The sequence below is a fragment of the Oryctolagus cuniculus genome, chromosome 4 (genome assembly GCF_964237555.1).
Source record: "Oryctolagus cuniculus chromosome 4, mOryCun1.1, whole genome shotgun sequence".
Taxonomy (NCBI): Eukaryota; Metazoa; Chordata; class Mammalia; order Lagomorpha; family Leporidae; genus Oryctolagus; species Oryctolagus cuniculus.
The window spans coordinates 148629317-148645313 of record NC_091435.1 but is presented as its reverse complement, the minus strand read 5'-3'; the positions used below and the strand labels follow the sequence as shown (position 1 = coordinate 148645313).

General features: G+C 44.0%; 1 protein-coding gene across 7 annotated transcripts in view; it reads left to right on the top strand.

Annotated features, from left to right (window-relative positions):
• The first annotated feature begins 3938 nt into the window (after positions 1-3938).
• Positions 3939-15997, top strand: part of ACP3 (acid phosphatase 3) — an 88158-nt gene continuing 76099 nt past the window's right edge. For 2 of the 7 annotated variants that reach the window (XM_051818462.2, XM_017338011.3), the window contains exon 1: positions 3943-4151. In XM_051818462.2, coding sequence (XP_051674422.2) covers positions 4032-4151 — 120 coding nt within the window. In that variant the 5' untranslated portion in view covers positions 3943-4031. Of the gene's footprint in view, positions 4152-15997 lie in introns of all 7 variants that reach the window. The other 5 variants (XM_070072816.1, XR_007908674.2, XM_017338010.3 and 2 more) reach the window with 5 other exon arrangements.

The following is a 15997-nucleotide window of genomic DNA, read 5'->3' as shown; positions in this document are numbered from 1 at the left end:
GTTATGAAAATAGCCGTAATCCTATAGACTCTCTGAATATAATTCAGGAATCTCCTAAAAGAGTCTAAGGGACCCTCTGAAGGGTCTTGGGGACCCCAAGCCACACTTGGGGAATCTCTGCCTTACAGAAATTCTTCATTCAAAAGACTGACCCATGGCTGGCACCGCGGCTCAATAAGCTAATCCTCCACCTTGCGGCGCCGGCACACCGGGTTCTAGTCCCAGTCGGGGCACCGGATTCTGTCCCGGTTGCTCCTCTTCCAGGCCAGCTCTCTGCTGTGGCCCAGGAGTGCAGTGGAGGATGGCCCAAGTGCTTGGTCCCTGCACCTGCATGGGAGACCAGGAGAAGCACCTGGCTCCCGGCTTCGGATCAGCGCGGTGTGCTGGCCACAGTGCACTGGCCTCGGAGACCATTGGAGGGTGAACCAACGGTAAAGGAAGACCTTTCTCTCTTTCTCTCTCTCCCACTGTCCACTCTGCCTGTCAAAAAAAAAAAAGACTGACCCAGAAAAATTGCCCTGACCTGGGTTAGATAGTGAGTTTATCGTAAGGGATGACAATTTAGGATTGAGCATAACAATTTGGTTCCAGTTGCTGCTTGAAACACTTGCATGCTATACTGGAATGTGTGCCTTCAAATTCTGGTTTTACTTCCAATTTCAGTTTCACACTAATGTGCACACTGGGAAGCAACAAGTGATGGCTTCAGTAGTTGGGTCTCTGCACCTATGGGAGAGACTTAGACTGAGTTCCAGGCTTCTGTCTTCAGTCTGGCCCATCCCTGGCTTTTACCAGTATTTGGGAAATGAACTAGCAAAGAGAAAATCAATTCTCTTTCTGTGTGTCTTTCAAATAAAAAAATAAATAAATAAAATTTTAAGATTTCCTTGAAAGTGGAAAAAAAACTATTTCTGTTCATAGTCAAATAATATTCCACTTTAAAATAATACATTGTAAAATAAAATTCTACAATAAAGCATTTTTTCTACTTTAGGTAAAAGAAAAAAGAAAGTCCTAATACCTTCTTTTCACTTTGAAAGCGTTAGCCCATTTCATGAGTCTCCTGGAGTATATACCTTCCTTTGTTAACATCCCAGTGATAGCTCTTGGCTACATGAGAAAATATTTGTCTAAATATTAAACAATAAAATGGTTATTCCATACCAAGGGAAAAAATGCCATACAAAATAATGGATTGATGGGGCCAGCACTGTGGTGCAGCAGACTATGCTGTTGCCTGTGATATCAGCATCCCATTTGAGTACCAGTTCAATTCCTGGCTGCTCCAGTTCTGATCCAGCTCCCTGCTGATGTGTCTGGGAGAGCAGCAGCAGATGGCCTAAGTGCTTGGGCCCATGAACTTACGTAGGAGATCTGGATGAAGCTCCTGACTCCTGGCTCTTGGTTTCTGCCCAGCACCAGCCATTGTTATTTAGGGAGTGAACCAGTGGGTGGAAGACCTCTCTCTCTGTACCTCTCTCTCTCTCTCTTTCTTTATATATATATATATATGTATATATATACATATATATATCTGCCTTTCAGATAAATAAATAAATAAATCTTTTAAAAATAAATGATGGGTTGAGGGGGAGAACTTTTATTCTAAACCCATGTTATATTAAATTTTGTGTCAAAGCAGCTCACAAGTGACAAGGTTCTGATGCAGTAATTTGCCTTTGTATTGGCAGTTGATCAGTCAATATTATTGAGTACCCAGTAGGCCACACAGCACTGAGAGCCAATTAATATAAATGTGAAGGCCACAGGAAGCCAAACAGATTAAAAACAGCCTTCCTACCTGGCCAACAGCTTCATATCCAATTGGTCAATCTCAGCTCTAACGCAGACTCTCATCATCAGAGGTACATGTAATGCTCTCATAGCTCTAGACCTATTAAGGATCATGATTTTTCCCCCATAAATATTTATTCATTGTCATGGATATAAGACCCCTTGTGAACTGAAGGATTAATTCCCCCAGCTCTTAGAAACGTGCTATTTGAAGAATTAGTGCTGTGGCGTAGCGGGTAAAGCTGCTGCCTGCATTGCCAGTATCCCATATGGGTGCTGGTTCGAGTCCTGGCTGCTCCACTTCTGATCCAGCCTGCTATGGCCTGGGAAAGCAGTGGGAGATGGCGCAAGTGCTTGGGGCCCTATTCCTGCATGGGAGACCTGGATAAAGCTCCTGGTTCTGGCTCCTGGCTTCGGATCAGTGCAGCTCCGGCCATTGCAGCCATTTGGGGAGTGAACCAGTGGATGGAAGACCTCTCTCTCTCTCTTTCTCTCTCTCTGTCTCTCTGTAACTCTGCCATTTCAAATGGATAAATAACTCTTTAAAAAAAAAAAAAGAAAAAAATGTGCTATTTGAGATCACTCAGCTGGCATCCCGAGTTAGAGAGTCACTGTCAATGTCAGGAAGGTCTAAGGTGAGGCCAGCGCCATGGCTCAGTAGGCTAATCCTCTGCTTTGCGGCGCCGGCACACTGGGTTCTCATCCCGGTCCCGGTTGCCCCTCTTCCAGGCCAGCTCTCTGCTGTGGCCAGGGAGTGCAGTGGAGGATGGCCCAAGTCCTTGGGCCCTGCACCCCATGGAAGACCAGGAGGAGAAGCACCTGGCTCCTGGCTTCCGATCAGTGCGATGCGCCGGCCGCCGCACGCCGGCTGCGGCGGCCATTGGAGGGTGAGCCAACAGCAAGGGAAGACCTTTCTCTCTGTCTCTCTCTCTCACTGTCCACTCTGCCTGTCAAAAAAAAAATAATAAAAAAATTAAAAAAAAGGAAAAAAGAAAAAGGAAGGTCTAAGGCGAAAGCTAAAACAGTCCCAGGCATCAACCCAACGTGAAACAAGGAAAGACACAGGTAGCCTGATGCACACAGCAAGGGTCAGTGTGACAAGTTCGTGTCTATCCTGGACCAGACAGCTTCTCAGTCTTCATTCTCTGTCTCTTGCAACCATCTCCTCAAAATCTTACCTACTACAACAAATGAGCATTGAGGACTTACAGGTAAAGGTGATGGCAAAAAGAAGGTCACAGTCCCTCTAAATGTCTAATCCTAACCACACAGGTATCAGGACTTTGCTCACACTTCCCCATACCAGAGGAAGCAGGAGCTCTCCCACAGGGCACATTCCACACCTGGTGATGACAACCTTCCTGCCACTGGGGAGTGCAACATATCAGAGAACAAGCTGTAGGAATCCTGCCACTGCCAGGAAAGCATCACAGGCAGCTCAGCCCCAAGTCTTGCAAAATCTCCATATGCAGTGTGAGTCTGCATTGTTTCAGGCTATGATGGGACCCACAGGATGGGGAAAATAGAAAGCTGAGGTCCATGGATCTGGACATCTTCTGCAGCATCCCCAGTGAGATCACCAGTGAAGCAGCAAGGGTGTGATTCACCCAGAACGGAAACCTATGGCCAGAGTTGATGACTGACACTGTAGAGTTGTTGGTTCATTTATTTTTTTACTATGTCATCTTTGGAAAGTGACTCTAATCCTAATATTGAGATGTCACAGGTTCTTAGTTTTCTTCAACTCGTTCTTAGTTTTCTTCAGTTCCAAAACACCTCTGTAGTTTACATGACAGTGTAAGAGAAGGACGCCACCTTTGTCCCGGGAAAGGCCCATGGAGCTCCTTCTGTGTCTCCCAACAATTCTAGATTCCCAAAAGATTCCCTACAGTGGATCCCTTTCAGACAGCGACAGCCATAGAGCCAGTGCGGAAATACCCCTGTCCCCCCATCTAAAGGAAAGATGCAGGTGAACTTACAACAGAAAAGAAACATGCTCTGTGGTCTTGAGCAAGAGCCCTCCTACCTCTGGGCCTCCTCAGGCTAAGGAGCTGGCGATCTAACGCCCAGCTCCAAAATTACATACCAAACCCCGCCCAAACTTCCTGGAAATTTTACTATTTATGAGGGTGGCTCCTCCCTCCCACTCAATCCCTTGATTAAATAGCTTCCCCTCTTAAAGCCTTTGAAGTGGAAGCAGCACCTCCGGATCTTCAGCCGGACACCCTGTTCCCAGCATGAAAGCCACGACGCTTCTAGGGGCCGGGGCAGCGAGCCCCCACCTGGGATTCTCGCTCCTGCTTTCCTTCTGGCTAGCCCGCGGCGTGCTGGCCAAGGAGTTGAAGTTTGTGGCGCTGGTGAGTAGATTTATCTCCCTGCTTTTCTCTTTCTTTTTTTTTTGTTTTCCTTAAAACTGTGTTACCATCAGGGTCTGAAAGCCGAGTTTCAGGTTTCATTTTAGCCTTGTGTTGACCAGGCTCTGTTCAAACTCAGAAAGTGAATAATCAAGTTTTACAAGTTCCTCCTAATGAAAACCTAACGTGTCCTGACAAAAAGGATTGGTATCCATCTATCTCTCTCTATTTATTTATTTAGGCTTGGCTGATGCTATTAATTTATTGACTGACTTTATAGCTGCCTTGAATTTAGATTCCTTTTTGTGTGCCACATCAGCTCCAGCTGGGTGCTGTTTACATACCTGGAGCCAACCTGGCTTCATTCAATTTCATGATCATTCGTTTGCAAACCAAAGAGAAAAGAAGGAAAACTCGGTTGTTTTCTTAATGAAGTAGTGCCTTTCCAGTTTGTTTATCAGGGAGCAGGAACATTAATAGCAGCCTTTGAAGCATAAAAGTGAAACTAAAACTCCGAATTTTAGGTTGATTTCCTGATTTATAGGCGAGTTGTTTTCCCCACCTGTGGTGTATTTGACAGGTTCTGGAAAAGGGGGATGGGAAGCTAATGCATGATATCAGGGTAAGAAAATACACTACTGGCATTATTTAAAAACAGATCCAGAAAGGGTTTACAAAGTCAGTGGGGTTTACCAGGTACCTAAGAGTCTTTGACCTCTGTCTCTGGGACTCTGTTTCTGTTTTTTTTCTGTATTTCACTCTATTTCTCTCTGCCTCTAAGTCTCCTTGAATTTCACAGTCTTTCTCCTTCTCTCTCTTCCCTGTACCTTTTAATTGAGGAAGTGAATGTGGGCTGATAAATAAGTAAATATTCTTTTCATAAGAATTTTAAGTTGTTTTATGATTTGGAGGAAGAGTATCATCTTGTACTTAAAGATTAAATTTCCTACAGAAAATCTGATAACCATGTGTTTCCATAAAGAATAATTCTTTGTCCAGTACATTTTTACTAGGTCATGGATCATTGATGATAGAAAACAAGAGAGACATGTCATCAGTTTATTTACAAATGGTTTGCCAGCTGTCAGACTAATGTGCTGACATGATTGTGTACCTTGTATAAGGAAATGCATGCAAGCAAGACTTGTCTGTATTCAGTGTGCATTAGATAAGTGCCAGGTGTCTAGAAATTGTATTGCATTCTTCTGTCCCTGGTACACTGCAAATCTGGGACCAGGCAGCTGGTTGAGTACAATCTTCATTGAGATGTGTAATGAACTCCTAACTGCCAGCAGGTAGGAGAGTCACCCTGCCCTTTCTTACCCACAGCCCAGGCTAACTTCTCTGTGTGGGCTTCCTCTCCACTTCTCCACCTTGAGTAATGCACATCCAGGGGTCATAAGTTAATTCTTCCTCTAAAGAAAACCACAATATGAAAGTAAAAATTCACAAACATCATACAAGGCTAACGTTAACTACATTTCCTGCATGTCTTTTTCTAATTAATGATAGATGACAATCAACTTAATACATCTTTCTTGAGCTTCATAGAATAACTCTAAGGACTTAAACCAAAAGATATCAGTGTCTTCTTTATATTCATTGTAGAAAATATGACTAGAAGTGATTAAATCATATACTTAAGGCAATCTTTGGAAAATTATTAGAAGGACCAGAATAAAGAAAGGTGCTAATATTAATGATGATGATGACCAGTAGTGAATTGAGTGCCTACTAGATACCAGGCATGGTTCTGAGACTTCAGTCTGGATCATGTCACATATTCTATCACCACCGCATGAGGTAGAGTTATCAGATAAAACACAGAGGAGCAGTGGAATTTGAATTTCACATAAACAATAATTGTTTAGTATAAGTATGTCCTATGTAATATTTGGGCATCCTATATTTTATTTGCTAAATTTGACAAGCATTCTATGGAGGTGTGTAAAACTTATTTTCCCTATTTTATGGATGAAGAAACTGAGGCACAAGGTGGCTCAGCAGCTTGCCCATGATCAAACACCTGGAGTGGTGGATAGAATTCCAGAGGCTGTGCCTTTCATCTCTGGATGTGGTCTGCTCCTTCTGTGTGCATGGACCTATCACATGGGACCTATCTGAGATCCCACTGTCAGGGCTGCTGTGGTAGCTTCATTCTGAATCAGCAGGCAGTTTCCTTGCTTTTCCTTGTCCAAGAAAAATAAATCTTCCCGCTTCTGAAAAGGTGTTCTTGGCAGAAAGATCAGGAAACTGTCCTTGATTCCTGTTCTGGCCCTCCCCGCCAGGAACAGAATCACAACCCAATCTTTTGAAACAGATTTCGCCACAGTGTGTCCCATGAAATGCTGATTTGATGACTTGTTAACAGATATTGCATGAGGAAAAATGGGTTTGGAATGTCAAGTCAGCTTTGGGAAGAAAATGTGGGTTAAACCATGTTAAAAGATCTCTTTAGTGCAGGGCTCCTCAGAATCTTTAATTTGTGGCTTTCCGGGAAAGGAGTCAGTGACGTTGTTCCCTAAAGTGGCGATAGCATCCACCAGCACTGATTCACCTCTTTTCCCCCAGAATGTCCTTAAAGAATTGGTATTTTTAGCAAAATATATATGAGTAAGTATGATGAGTTCCACTGTGCCCATCAGCAAGCTTCAGTAATTATCACTTATGGTGAATCCTGTTCATTACTATACCTACTAATGTCCCCCACACACCCACTTGGCTTTTTTTGAAGTAATCTCATGCATCATATTGTTCCATCCAGAATTAGGGAAATGCCATTTCAAAGCATTCTCTCTCCTCAGAGCTGGGGAAAACCACAGTGCAGGTGATCTCAGCCGGAACAATGCCGTCTCATTCCACTGAGGTTTTACAAAGAAAAGGGATGAGTCACAAGGTGCACACTCTCATGGTGCTTTCATGGTTGACTTCTTGTAGATTCTTATTCAAGTCGTAGGCTTTACTTGATGGGACTCCCCTCCGAATCTTAACTAAGCTCATCAGCTGCACATGGGGGTGGCTAACTTCTGTCCTGTGATTGCACAACTTAGCATGATTCCATCTCTGTTCCTCATGATCACAGAAAAGTTTTCCTCACTCCTACTCCAGGCTTGTAGTCCAATCCTGTTATTAATTCCCTAATGTTCTTTTCTGGAAGAGAAGTTGAAAGCCCCACCTAGGAAAATGTTGAACTTTCTTTTTTTTTTAAAGATTTATTTTATTTATTTGAAAGAGTTACAGAGAGAGGTAGAGATAGAGAGAGAGGTCTTCTATCCACTGGTTCACTCCCCAGTTGGCTGCAACAGCCAGAGCTGTACCGATCCGAAGCCAGGAGCCAGAAACTTCCTCTGGGTCTCCCACATGGGTGCAGGGGCCCAAGGACTTGGGCCATCTTCTGCTTTCCCAGGCCATAGCAGAGAGCTGGACTGGAAGAGGAGAGGCCAGGACTAGAACCTGCGCCCATATGGGATGCCAGCGCTTCAGGCCAGGGCTTTAACCTGCTGCGCCACAGCGGCAGCCACTGAACTTTCCTGAAATCAAATTAAATCACAACATCATCGATGAGGTTTGGGATCATTGACAGGTCACTTGATCCATCTTCAAATTCCCCAAACTTAATGTTTAGGATAATGATCACAGTGAACCTCCTACATCACAGAGTTGTCTTTAGGATCAAAGAATATGACACTCAGAGGAAAATGTGAACCATGATACAAATGTAAGGTGCTGCTGGGAGCCATTCATCTAAAATGGACGTGTTCCAATCTTTTGGATAAAATCTAAATGACACTTAATTGTTGTTTTCTTTAATTGTGGTGAAACGTGCATAACATAAAATTCATCATCTTAACCATTTTTAAGTGTGCAGTTCCGTGGTGTTAAGTGCTTTCACATAATTGGGCAACACCTCCCAACTATTTGCATCTTGCAAAACTGAAACTCCTCATCCATTGAACAATAGCTCCCCATTCTCTCACAGTCTCTCCCCACTCCCCCGGACTATAGCCCCTGTCAATAACCATTCTGCTTCTGTCTCTGAACTTGACTACTCTAGGACTTCATGTAAGTGGAATGATGTGGTCCTTCTGTGGCTGGCTTCTTTCACTTGGTTACCCCTTCACTATTCTTGAGCTTTTGAATTGATTATGGGCATGTGTGCAATTTGAAGGAGCAAAGAAAAAAGAAGTATTACATAGCTATCACCTCTATTAAACCCCAAGACTAAGTACTCAGCTTGTGTGTCCTTAAGTCTCCCCTACCAGTGAATTCTAACTTGCTCTGCCTTGGGGGAAACACACAATGTGTGTTAAGTCTGGCTGGAGGAGGGGAGTGGCTGGAGGTGAGAACGGAGGAGGGGCTCCTACCACACTTAAGGCAAAGCATCATGATGTCCTGTGTTGGATCCAAAAGCAGTAGAGTAAGAAAACAAAGGGTGCTTTAAAAAAATGTGAAGGCAACCTCTATATTCCTAAAGCTGTACCTATGAAATTTGTATTTATTAAATAAAAGCTTTCTTAAAATAAATGTGAAGGTAGAACCCCATATTAAAGAAGAGAGAGAAACCAAAATGATCTGAGTTTTCTCACTGGATTCCTGGGAAGACAATGATGCCATGGTGATAAGACACATAAGAGGCCTTGAAACCCTTGAAAAGGAGCATGAGGTATAAACATCAAGGAAGTGACATGGCACAGGCTCAAGAGTCAGATGGCCTGAGTTTGCATGCCAGCTCAGCCCCTTCCTAGCTGTGTGATTTTGGAGGAATGCCTGCGTTTCCTTATCAGTAAAGTGGCAGTAATAGTGCACTCTGGGGTTGCTGTGATGCTTAATTGAGTTCCTATATAGAAAGCACAGTCATACATACTGTAATGACGGGGCCGTGCTCTGAGAAATGCATCATTAGGCAACCTCACCACTGTGAGAACACTGGAGGGTAACTCCTGGCAATGCAGGTGCTCTGACATTGCTAGGTGACCTCGTTGCAAGGGAGTGTGGTGGGCTGTGTGGTCGGTTGTACAGACCATGACTATACTTCTAGGCCTGGCTGGCAAATGCCCTGAATACCGTAACTATTATTAACATACAAATGCTACCCTAAGTTCCCCATGCGTGTGTTTTACAGCAGTCACAGAACCAGTTAATTAAAATGTCTGGTGTTTTTCTTTATTCTCACAAAGATGCAGCACTTACACATCTCTTAAGTTGGATCAGCTTTCTTCCCCGTGCTGGGGGCCCATGAAAACTGGAGAAATATAACTTGAATATTGTGACTCCAAGTTAAACAGATCTTATGCACTGGCACACTGGGCTTCTCCTCTTGGCTAGAATAGACCACTGACACCACCCTCTAATTTGTTCTTGAACTTCTCAGGACCTATAAGCCTTTTTTACTTTGATTAAAGAATTATAATTGTAGCTACTAGATAACGAACACCTACCAGGTGCCAAGCTCTCTGTGTATTTCAAATGTCCCAAATCACCCATAAGGCATTAATACTATCTTAGTATTACATAAGAGTAATAAAAAGGGAGTTGGTGCTTATCTCTGGTGTAGTAGGTCCTGGGGACTCAAGATATAACTGTTCAGGGAGGGTGGAGGAGGGCAGAGGCAGGATTTGACACAGTGGCTAAGACGCTGCTTGGTATGCCTGCATCCCATGTCAGAGTGCCTGGGTTTGAGTCCCCGTTCCAGCTTCCTGCTAATGTACACTGGAAGGCAGCAGGCAATCGTTCAAGTATTTGGTCCCCGCCACTCATGGGGGAGACAGGGATGGAGTTCTCTACTCCTGGCTTTGGTCTTGCCCAGCTCTCTCTCATCCTCTCTCTGACTTTCAAGTAAACGAATAATGTTTTAAAAGCAGGAACTGCTCTGGTGGCACTTCTAGAGTTTATGAAACAACGTGCCAGCTAAAACTCTCTGCTAGAAAACAAAAGCTAGGTCTCCTGCCTCAGTTCACCAACAGTTCTACAATTGCTCTCCTTCCCTCTGTGGCTCCCTAATCCCCGAGTCAAGAGCAGCCAAGCAGCCCTTGGAGTCCTGCAGGTTCTTCAGCGTCAGTTGTGGGAAGACCGCTGTGCAGCCAGTGCTGGTCCTGGGCCAGGTAGGAGGGCAGTTTGGTTTGCTGACAGAGACTGTTGCCCAGTTTTATGGGCGTGCATCTTGTAAAACTTGCAGGGTGAGGACTGATCAGGGAAATTGCATTTGGCAACCCAGCAGGTGGCTGCTCTGGGTGCTTGGAGATTTCAAGGTGTCCTAAATGCAAAGGGATAATGAAGTATTCCTCTTGGTCAGGGAGATGGGAGCAGAAGAGAGATGAAGGGAGTGAGTGAGGTGTTTCTGGCAAGAGAGGGTGTGTTTCCCTTTGTTCAGCAGGTAGTGCTCATTTGCTGTGTGTGCTGCAAACTATTGCCATAGGAAAGGACTAAATTTGAGGGTATTTCAAAAAGCTCATGGAAACTGGAATAGAAAGATGTTCATTTGGGTGGAAAAAATTTTGAAATTCATAGAGTTTTTGTACAACATGCATTTTTCATGAATTTTCAAAAATCCCTGGAGGCTTGGGTTCCAAAAATTTTTTGCACTAAAATAAATTTATCTTTTAATTCTACTCTTCACAAACATTTTGTAGTACCTTTGTACATAGGGTAGCTAAGTTATATGTCCAAATAATACAACATCAACATCAAAAATAATTATAGCAAACATAATAAATCGTGTATACAGAATGCATCCTGTGGACTCAGCATTATGGTGATAAGGCAGTTTGAGCCCAGGACTAAGCGACTAGAAAGCCAGAGCTTTCCTGATGGATCACACAATGTAATGCACAGTTTGTTCCACTTCCCTTTCCTGCAGGCCTCTTCTTCCTGGGCCCTGGATGAAGTTTTGTTAGTCTTGTCCTGCCGGCCCCTGGCGAGTTTAGTGTGAATACTCCCACCAATTCCTCCTATGGTCAGGCAGCTTTCCTTCCTTCCTCTGAAGTGCCATTCATGTAAAAGGCCTTCATTTCCACCCAAACTGTTTTACTTTTTAATTCTCTTTGCCAGTGGATTTCTGTCTCAGTTCCTAAAAGAAGAGAAGGAAATCGACTTTTATTCCTGGTCACCTTTGTGCATCCAGAGTATCCTGACTCGGAGCACTCCTTCAGAAAACAGGGAGAAGAGCCAGTGTCCAGAGCCAAGGTCCCGTCAGGAGTCCAAGAATCATCCCAAAGGTTCTGATGTGTCTTGAATTCCAAACCTGAAAGGAGAATGTGCTGTTTTATGAGGCTCCAGTCTGATTCAGAAGCTCAGAACTTTGTTCTAAGCTCTCTGTTCTAATAGCAAAGATACACAGGAAGCAGACAGATGGGCAAGATGAGGGAATGAAAGAAAGGAGAAAAAAGGGGCACCATCATCTCATTTTCTGATACATGGGTGTGAAAATCCAAAGCCCCTGTGAAATTGGAAACTGGAAAGGAAGCCATACTGTGTCTGGAGGAACTATATGCAATCCAGTTTGACTCATTCATCTCAATGTCCTGTCTCCTTATGCCCCAGGCACCATTTGAGAGTATACCAGGGCCCATGACAGCAGGAATTCTGCAGTCCAGGGCTTTATGGAGAGAGGAAGACCCAGATTTTTTTTTAAATGTTTTTAAGAAATAATAAGAAAATGTCTGTGATAAACAATAAAGCAATGAGATGTGACAGAGATTGCAGGATTTACTGTATGACAGATAGTCAAGGGAGGCCCTTCTGTGGAGGTCACGTTTCTCATAACAGACATGGACTGAGTGGATGGGTGTGAGGAGATGCAGCAGAAGTAGGACACTCCAAGCAGATAGAACCTCAAAGGCAAAGGCCCTGAGGCTGGAGGCACAGGAAGGCCCATGTAGCTAGGCATGTTTAGCAAGGATGTAAGGTTCATACAGTGTGGTGGGGAGGGTTTGGTGGGCCCTTGGAAGAACTCTTAATTTTCAGTAAAGAGCAGTGGAACATGGTGTAGTATCTGACAGTGAAGAGGGTACCCATGAAACAAGACCAGCTACACAAAAGTTGATAGTTGTCTCAGCCAGTAGTGGGCTCACAGGGTCTCATTATAAAAAAAGCTCTGCTTTTGCATTTCTTTAACATTTTCTGCAAATGTTGCAATACAATGGGAGGGCATTAGAGGTTCCTAAGCAAGCAAGTGACGTATTCTGATTGACATTTTGTAAAGGAGCACATCAAAGGGGCCGGTGGTGTGGCATAGCAGGTGGGGCCGCCGCTAGCAGTGCAGGCATCCCAGTGGGCACCCGTTTGGGTCCTGACGGTTCCACTTCTGATCTGGCACTCTGCTATGGTCTGGGAGGGCAATGGAGGATGGCCCAATTCCTTGGGCCCCTGCACCTGTGTGGGAGGCCCAGGGGAGGATCCTGGTTCCAGGCTTCAAATTGGCCTGGCTCTAGCCATTGCAGCCATTTGGGGAGTGAGCCAGTGGATGGAGGATTTCTCTGTCTCTCTCTCTGTCTCTCTCTCTCTCTCTTTCTCTCTCTTTCTCCAGCTCTGCCTTTCAAATAAATAAATAAAATCTTGAAAGAAAAAATAAGAGAGAGCACATCACTGTTGTGTGTAGAAAGACGGGACGTGTCCTCAAGTCTATGCACCAGGGTGTCTACATCCAAAGCCTTGTGCCAATCTATTTAGCAGACTTGATGGAACAGGGTTCCTTACGGGGGCACCATGCCATGGTTCTTAAAAAAAAGAGTGGCCTGCCGTGTGATTCCAAGGGTGAAGTAAATGCAATAGGGCAGGGATTAGCAAGTGGTGAGTTAGCAGTTATGAGAATTCGGAGATCCGCTCGGCTTCCTCGGTCTCTTGGAGCTTCAGTTTTCCCACTGGCTCGGTGAAGCAGTAGTGCCGACCTGTCCTTGTGGCAGGGTTGAAGGGATAGCAGGAGAAAGGATTCTGCAGACCATGGAGGATTGTGCAAACCAAAGGGGTTGCAGTTATCTCCAGTACTGCCAATAATCCTAACTGCTAATAATGCACTTTTAGGTTTCCAAAAGATTCCATAGAGTGTGATTGCTGGACTGAGAACAGAGGTAATGACTTTGATAGAGCAGCAGTTAAGAAAATTGTCCTACCACAGATTTTAAAATGTGCCCAGGCATACTCCAAAGCTCCAGCTGAACTGAGAAACTCCAGTAACCCAAGGAGAGCCATCTGCACCCTTGAAGTACATACACACAAACAGACTCAGACACACATGCACACGGTGATACCCATATATGCATGTACATACACACACTGAACTCCATCCCTTGAGGCAGGGGATGGTTACTGAGTATTTCTGTGGGCATCCCTTCCAAACACTCCATAGCATGCTTGAACCACAGCCTCAGAGATACTGAAAATCCACTGGAACACAGGGGAATACAATTATTTCTGAATATGAGGGGTCTTCAGAAGTTAAGAAAAATGCATGGTATTAAAAAAAAAGTATGCATGGATTTTCTGAACATTATTTCACCAAAATAAACTGAACTCCATTTTCCACAAGCTTTTTCAAGTGCTTTGTGTGGGTCAGAGTGAGAAGTACCAAGACTCATGATCATGTCCAGTGCTCTGCTCTTTTTTTTTTAAATTTATGTATTTATTTGAAAAGCAGAGATATAGAGAGAAGGAGAGACAGAGAGATTTCCATCTACTTATTCACTCCCCAAATGGCCACAATGGTCTGGGCTGGGCCACACTGAAGCCAGAAGCCAGGAGCTTTCTTCACAGTCTCCCACGTGGGTACAGCGACCTAGGTCCTTGAGTCATCTGCTGCTTTCCCAGGTGTATTCGCAGGGAGCTGGATTGGAAGTGGAACAGATAGGACTTGAACTGACACCCACATGGGATGCCAACACTGCAGGCAGAAGTGTAATCTACTGTACCACAATGCCAACCCCTAGTGCTCTGCTCCTTGGGCCATTTTGTCCACTAGTTGCATAACATCAGTTTTATTTTTTAAATGATGCACATGATTCATTGTGCTTTGGGGATTACTTTTCTATTAAGGTTTTGGTTTCTTCTGATGCAACACACGTATATACACATTTCTTCCAATTGCAGAGGAAACAAGTACTTCGGGTCATGGTTATAAAGAAGACCAGGTGCCAGATCATGTAGACTTAGCTGGCATACTGGGAGAGTGTGTATGGAGAAATACCCCTCTCCTGGGTATGCTGGCATCAGGGACACTATCTTGGATATCTGGGAAGACTGATATTGGGGACACACAGCTGTGGTGACAATCCCAGCCCTACCACTTACCTGCTGTGTGAGTTTGGGCAAATCACTTAGCTAATGTCATATTCCTCTGTGTGGAATGAAAATAGTTATAGTAACTGTAGAACTGAAGAGAGGATTAAATATGTGAGAAGCAGTTCCTAGGACAAAGGAAGATTTATTGTTGTGGTTATATGGTGAGAAAAAGCATTGTAAATTATTTTACCACAATGTCCCTGATCTGACTTCTCTGACTCAGCAGCACTCAACTGGGGGTGATTTTTCCCTCTAGGGGACATTTGGCTCTTTCAGTTATCAGGACTGGGAAATGCTACTGACATTGAGTGGGAAGGGGTCAGGATTGCTGCTGTGCATCCCATAATGTGCACAATGGCCCTCACAGCAGAGGATTATCCAGCCCCAAATGTCAAAACCTGAGATTGAGAAACTCTGGAAACTAAGCAATGTGAAGTTTGTAATCTATTAAAACCAGATTACACCTTCAGTTATTCAGGTTTGGAAAAGTATTTTGCACAATAACTTGGTGCTAAGAAGCCCAATAAATGTTTCAATTCTGGAAAGAGAGGCATGAATGGTTAAATTTGACAATTTCTAAACATGACCAAGTCACCCCTAGAGACAATAACTGCAGGTATGCGAGAGAAAGCACAGCTGTTCTTATAGCCAGGAGGAACCATGCACGACAGCAGTTCCTTACCTGACCAAAACTATCTCTGAATTCCTACTGCACTGTCATCCCTCTGTCTTCTGCTGCCTTTTCTACTGAGGTTTTCATTTCTTATGGGTGGGGAACTGAAGGATTGGATTTCTTCAGACACTGAAGACACACCCCAAGTCGTAGGAGCCTGCTATACCCACTTACCTGGAATCCCTTTTCAGATAGCTGAAGCTGGAGATTGATCCTTATTCAGTCTGTTGGCTGCTTTATAAGATTTCAAATGAGTAGCCCCTTTGGCCCTCTTTTCAAAGGAACATATTCGTCAGGTAGTATATATGGCAGATATAGGTAATCTCAGATAAAGCACGGTGTTATACAGCCTTTCTCTGTATTAAAAACGTTGCTGAGTGTCCAGCATTGTGGCATGGCAGGTAAAGCCAACCCCTGCAAAGCCAACATCCGTTAAGGATGCCAGCATGTGTACTAGCTGCTCCACTTCCAATCCAGGAACCTGCTAATGCACCTAGGGAGACAGCAGAAGATGGCCCCAGTGCTTGGTCTCCTGAATCCACGTGGGAGACATGGATAAAGCTCCTGGCTCAGCCTTGGTCATTGCAGCCAATTAAAAAGCAAACCAGAGGATGGAAGATTTCTGTCTCTCTTCCTCTCTCACTGTAACTCTGACTTTAAAAAAAATAAACCTTCAAAAAAAGTTACTGATATCAATGTCAAGTTCACGTCATACTCAGAGATGTGAGTATGTTATTCTTTCCTTATTTTTTGCTTACATTATAGTTTTGGCAGAAAGCATATTAGGATCAAAGTACCAAGGTTTCCAAAGTCCTGATTACTCTCTCCAATGAAAAATGTGTAATCAAAATAGCACTGAATGCTTACAGATCCAGAATCGTGTTCTTAAAGTATTCAGATTAGC